The sequence below is a fragment of the Meleagris gallopavo genome, unplaced genomic scaffold, assembly GCF_000146605.3.
Source record: "Meleagris gallopavo isolate NT-WF06-2002-E0010 breed Aviagen turkey brand Nicholas breeding stock unplaced genomic scaffold, Turkey_5.1 ChrUn_random_7180001839913, whole genome shotgun sequence".
Lineage (NCBI taxonomy): Eukaryota > Metazoa > Chordata > Aves > Galliformes > Phasianidae > Meleagris > Meleagris gallopavo.
The window spans coordinates 41,609-48,026 of NW_011109541.1; the positions used below are offsets into that span (position 1 = coordinate 41,609).

The window sequence follows — 6,418 nt, forward strand, 5'->3', positions numbered from 1 at the left end:
TTTCAGCAGGGTGTTCAGTCATTTTATTTTTGAAAGTTGTTTTGTACAAAAAACAAATTACCTTAAACACCACCATGAAAAACAGTACCAACTGGATTAATGACTCCATTTTTTCCCATGTTACGAGAAAGACTGAGACCATAATTCCTGCTCTGATTTTCGTTGTTTGTCATCCCCCATCAAGAAAACAAGGTCATCTCTTTGCCCCACTGTCATTGGTTATACTGCTGTGTCAGTATAAAAATCCACAAACCTTATCTGTACCATTCAGCCCTCAAGACCAAAGACTGTTTTCTTCCCATTCTGCCATACTGTAGACTGGAGGGAGGAGCTAGACTCTTAAGCAAAAAGCAATTATAAATCAAAGAACCATGTTCCTAAAGGTTCCAATTAAGTTTTGTAACTCAGCTGTACCTGCTTTTTACAAGTGCCCAAGTGGAAGGCTCTCTCTTGCTCCAAGCAGTATTCAAGTACCGTCTGCACAGGGCAAGTATCTTAAGACTGGTACACATCATGTTGAAGGGGACAGCTACTGGGGTCTCTCAACACAGTTCTGTGTGCGTTAGCGTTCCTACCCTTTTTAATAAAAATTTTAGTAGCTTCCCAGGAAAACATTCTGCCAGACAAGGAAGCTTCAGGAAGCATGAGATTACAATTCTGACCATGACTGAGCTGTGTGGGCATAAAGCTTCAAGTAAGGTTTGTTAAAGAACTCAAGCGATAGCTGTCTTCAATTTTCTGATTTTGCCTTGATGTCACTTACACATTCAGAAAGCATCCCCTTCATTTAGGGGACCACAATTTTTTTTTTTTTTTTCTTCTTCTGTAATGGAGAAGACAGTATTTTGACCGAATTCAGAAGTAGTGAAACAGCAATTAACTCAGTTCTTTTTAGCATTGCTTTCTCCCATCTGAGAGGATGGCATGCATTCCTTTACTCCTCTTGAAGGAAACAGGTGCCTACTTTTCAACACATTGGCATTAGAAAAAAGACTAGAGGGGTGCTAATGATTCTTCCAACTCCAGTGAGTCCAGCATAGAGCTCTTCATGAAGGTTATGCTGACAAAGACTGTGTGCAACAGTGCAGGAGCCAGAAAAGCCAAAAATGCATTCAAAGGAAAAAAAGTGTCTAACAGATTCTGTAAATCCTAGGAAAAAAAAAACAACACTAAAGATCCCTCTGCTACAGTCTCAGTTTTTTTAAACGGAGACCTCCCTTTCTGCATCCATTCATAGCCCTTTCTTCCTCTCAATGAAGAAACTCCCTTTCCTGTTCAGTGCTGAACATTCACATTGCTTTTCTTATCAACTCTCAGCACTTGCTCCCCATAGCTTTGCTGCTTTACTGCATTTTTTAGAAAAAAACAAAACAAAACAGAACAGCATTACAGTAATGAGGCATGCCATTGGGGACCAGTGCTGTTCACACCTAGAGGCATCCATGAGACTTGACACACCAGAGACAGGCAAAGCGTATCATGTAAAGAAAAATCAGGAGAGAGAAGAACTGGCTGGGGGGAGATGGGGAGTAAAGAAGTGTTGAAAGCCTATCACATCGGTAGCAAGTGGTCATCCCGTTCCTCTGACTCATCACCCAGCTGGTCATCACCCACACCACGGTATGCAGCTGGTACATTTCGAGGCTTAGATCGGCAGACAAAGTCACAGCCATCCTACAAGCACAAGTTGTTACACTAGAATCAGACTGTATGCGGAATCAGCAGCCATACAAAGCAAAGTATATTCCATTTTTCTACAGAAACATGCCCACCCCAGTGCTATCTGAGGGCAAGTCCACAGAACTCAGGCTGATAAGAGGAACACACAAAGGGATATCCTAGCTTATCCTGAAACTTAAGTCACAGTAGAATGTGGTACTGATTAAGAGTATGCAACAACACAGACATTCAGAGAATAAAGAACACTACTTAAGGTGATCAAGCAACGGTTTCACATAATCAGACCTGAACATTCCACAGTTCCCAGCTGGACATTCCTACCTGAAAAGTCTTAATCACAGTGAGCAGTAGGGAACCAGCTGCATCAAGGAATTAAAAACAGTGTTCCCCTTACTTAGAATAAGATAGCATACCTTCTTTTCCCACAGGGTACACTGTGGCTAGTCTATCCAAGAAACAGTCTTGGAAGACAATGCAGGTGCCTTTTTATTATGTCTTAACACATGGGCTTAGATTAGGAATATACAAGGATTTTCACTCACCGCCACCAAATTGCCCAAATCTTGCCAGAAGGCAAAGTGAGGGAACTGCTCCATGCCCTTTGCTCCCACTATAAGGCGCTGGTAGAGAAACCCACCAATGATATAGACTGCGATTACTGAAGAAAACCTAGAGGGCAGAATTAAAAATCAGAACAGCAAAATTATACAAGTAGTCTCTTATAACCCAGTTATACTTGCCCCAGTTTGGCACCGGAGCAAGTAGCTGAACATCAGCTAGGAAAAGAGTTGAGAGACCATACCAGAAAAGGTCAAAAGCATATAGATCTACTAGTGAAAATTTTTCAGGACAAATGCATGAAGTAGAGCTCCAAAGCACAAACACAGAAAATGAGAAGTCAAGACTCATAGTCTGAATTTCCAACTGTGGCAAAGAGCTGTTGTACAATTCCAGAAAGTCACACATTCTGTGTTTAACTGCACTGATCTGTAAGCTATGAAGGGAATAGAGCAGCTTTGCAGCATCATGCCTTAACCTAGAATTTGTCTACAAAGCTTGGAGCCACAGTAACATCTAACAGTGACTGAATACAATTATCTAGACTAGTATAACATCTTCCAACAACTCACGTGATTAGTAGAATGGAGCCAGTGCTGAGGTGAGAATCCTCAACTGGACAAGCCACACTGCTGTCCATCTCAAAGAGGTAGAAACAGTCCTGCTCCTTTTCCCTCTCTTCTGAAATAATGCTGAATGAACTCTGCAATTTGAGAAAAAGTTATGTGAAAATACACCCAGGCATATACTAGACTTCACCAGAAGATAGTTTTAGTGCCAGTGGTACAGGTGAAAAACCCACTAGAGAATGTAAGAAAACATTACTGCACCCTCAAGGCCCTTCTGCTTATAAACAAGCTTTGTCTGACAGCCTCCTGTTCCTCTCCTACCTCATACTATCACTCACCGCTGTAATTCCTCGCTTGCAAGAAATCATTATCACAGCTCTTCTCTTCTCACCGCTGCAGTGCCTACCATATGAATCACCTCCTTTATAAATCAGCATGATCCAGTCACCTGTGAAGAGAGAAAGAAATCTGCAAATCCAGACCAGGAGGCAAAAGCTAGATAAGAAATAAGAGAGATATTGGGTAGTCTTACTTCCATTGAAGACCTGGGTTTCATTGATTCTTCCTATCACTGTAGTCTTTCCAGACTGCCTATCCATTTGTACTACGCCAGCAAAATCATGCAAGCTGCTGTTGACCTCTCTGCATACCCTGAAATGGTAGGCATAGTTTTCAGTCGTGCCAATCTCCACAGTTGTGTTAAATCTGCAGCAGAGAGAGAATAGAAGACAAACAACAGAATTACAAAGAGCTGAGTTCAAAGCAATTGATGCTCAAGACCAGGAAAGTCAGGTCACAGCTCATGCTAATGACAGAGCGCACCCTAAAGCTGGCCCTAAATTCTTCCACCCCCTTGACCTATTAGGTGTAAACACCGTGTAGCCCTAAGGTCCATAGCAAGTTGATACTGCTTATACCATACCTTATTTGACTCAGTGGTTCTAGTTTCTTCAGCAGGGCCTTTTCCATTTGCGACTCAGTACTCTCATCACCAACCACATCACAGCTCTTCTCGGTAAGCAGTTCAGCCCCCGCACCAACAGCAAGGGCCATAAAGACTACCAGCACAGCAGAGATATGGGAATGTGATGACATCCTGGATGCATATCACAAAGAACACACGGGATTAACCATCTCAGCCCTCTATAAAACTAACTACATGAAGTCACTTACTGACCATTCCCTCAATCTTGACAAAAAGTAGTAAAAAAACCTATGAACACCTCTCAATTCTCAACAGACACTACAATCTCTTGTACTGAAAAACAAACCAGGACTCTTTGGGATTCTTTTATGAATTTTGACTTAGAACCATAAAAAGTTTTGCTGCTGAGCATGTTAACCAATATTGATTCAGCCAAAACAGAGTCTAGCAGGCTGAATGCTGGTGTAAGTATCAGGCACAAGCTACTGTTCATTATCACATCCCACTAAGAAGCCAGTCAGCAAATAATAATTTAACAGGCCTCTAATCAAGTCTCTCTGCAGCTTTTGTGTAAAGAGCTTGCAGCGAAAAGCCACTGTGACTTGTCAGGTTCTGTCTGCTCAAGCTCCTTAATCCTAATAATTACGTTATCCTCCAGTACTACTTCAGCTGAGAATCTGAAAGCATTCAGTAGTACTCCGCTGCAATGCCACGGAACAGTTTTCATCTTTTTCAACTGAAAAAGGAAATTGAAACATCCTAGATTAATCCAAGAAAAGGGGAGTCATAAAGACAAGTGGGCATGGTGGCAATGGGTTGATGATTGGACTGGATGATCTTAGTGGTCTTTTCCAATCTTAATGATTCCATGAAATCTTGAACTTTCAGCCTTCAGGTTTATGCTAAAATAGCAAGTGAAGCACTCTGCAACTGTACCAGGATAACAGTGAGACAGATTTCCCCTTTGCTTCTTCCACTGAGGATGTCAGTTCCAGATGCTGAGAACAAACAAACCACAGTTTTGTAAGTACCTCTCTCCTAGACTCACAGGCTATTTGGTGGAACATCATCTTTGCCCCTCAGCTCATCCTGTCAAGCAACATCTTCTGAGCTAGTTGTAATCACCATGGAGATAAACATGAGTTTGGAGAGGCTAGATACATTCAAAGGTTGGGTACACCACACTGCTAAGGCCCAGGACACAAGAACTCGTGATTCTCTCCTCACGAGACAAAAGAAGAACTCGCTACTAGAACAGACTTCCTCGGGCAACCTCTCTGCAAACGCCTCCTTTGCACAGACGCAGGAGGAAGAAACTGCACGGCACTGCTGTCGGCTTCTGCCAACTACTCACCGCTCAGGCTGACGAACCAGGCCTGAGTGGCAGCTGCCCGGAACCACCTGCTCACAGCTGGGCAGAGTCAGCCCGGGGCAGCCCCGCCGCCTCGTCCCCGCCGCCCCGTGCCCACTGCGTTAAGTACGCGGTAGAAAGCCGGGCTCGCTTTCCGCCACACCCACCTGCTGCCGCGCACGGTCCTCTCTGCCCGCACCGCAGCTCGACGGAGAAGCGGGGGCTGCTCAGGGACAGGCCGTGATCGGCGGGCAGGGGCAGAGCCCAAGGGCCACAGCGACGGCCATGTCTTCCTCACTACCCTCGCCCGCCCCATGAACCGGAAATAGGAAGAGCATGACAAAAACTAATGCGCCGCGCGGCCCAAGAAAACCTCAGCCATAGGCATGCCTATAGCCGCTCTTCAGCCTATCAGAAGCGGAGACAGAAAGGAGCGGCTTTCAAACCCCGCCCCAGCCTATAAGTCGAACTATTCTGGAGTCCGCCTCCTTTCTCTTCTCCATCCAATAGACGAGAGAAAAAGGTTCCGACGTTACTACCCCCTTCGCTTCCCTCCTAACGAACGCAGAAGGAGGTCTGCGTAGTAGTACCCTGTGGCTACCTCTTACCGCAAATGGCAGCGGAAAAGCGCGGCTGGAGGCGGGAGTGGCTCGTCCAACGGTAGCGAAGCACGCACGGTGGGCCTTCACGAGGCCGTGCCGCGGGGTGCACAGACAGGTGGTGGGATCGCGGGTAGTGGGCCTCCTGGGTCCAGGTGGTCAGTACTCGGCAGGTTCGCCCCATAGCAGCTCTCATCCTCAGGAGCTGAACATTTCAACGTTCTTCATATGGGCTGTGCTTCTGAATAAGAGCGTTTCCTACAGCCTCTGCATGTTCTGTGTCACTGTAGAGGAGTTCCAGCTGCTCGTGGGTGAGGTTGGTATGCTTGAACATTCTGAATGCGATTAATAAAGCTTTACTTGATCTGAGACTGGCCTATTTAAGTGACATTTGCCCCAACTGTGATGGTGACAGCCCAATTTCTAGTGCTCTGTGTTTTTCTTTTTAGAAGAGGTGGGACAACTGGGCCTTGTGTGTCTCTTAGCAAGAAGGAAGTGCAGGGTCCAATGACTGTGAACATGCTAGAGAAGTCACTGGTTTGGGAGGAGACTTTTGTGTGATACACTTGTTGAGCAGAGAAGAACTGGGTAGGAGCATTGCATGTGTCCTGGAAAGCTGATTGATTGAGTCTGACAGTTTGTACCATACTGCTGATTCTACCGGGAGCATGGCACAGGCATCTGCATAAGCTGCATGAAATTTATTTACACGCACAGTTAGCTATTAACTGTGTTG

The 6,418-nt window shown here is 45.1% G+C and overlaps 1 protein-coding gene across 1 annotated transcript; it reads right to left on the minus strand.

Annotated features, from left to right (window-relative positions):
• Positions 1-5,414, minus strand: M6PR (mannose-6-phosphate receptor, cation dependent). The gene is made up of 7 exons (XM_003202616.3): positions 5,251-5,414; positions 3,730-3,903; positions 3,340-3,512; positions 3,146-3,255; positions 2,811-2,941; positions 2,223-2,349; positions 1-1,674 (listed from the first exon to the last, which is right to left on the minus strand). Exons 1-7 carry the CDS (start codon positions 5,397-5,399, stop codon positions 1,552-1,554), a joined length of 987 nt encoding a protein of 328 aa, XP_003202664.1. The 5' UTR covers positions 5,400-5,414; the 3' UTR covers positions 1-1,551.
• Positions 5,415-6,418: the final 1,004 nt, after the last annotated feature.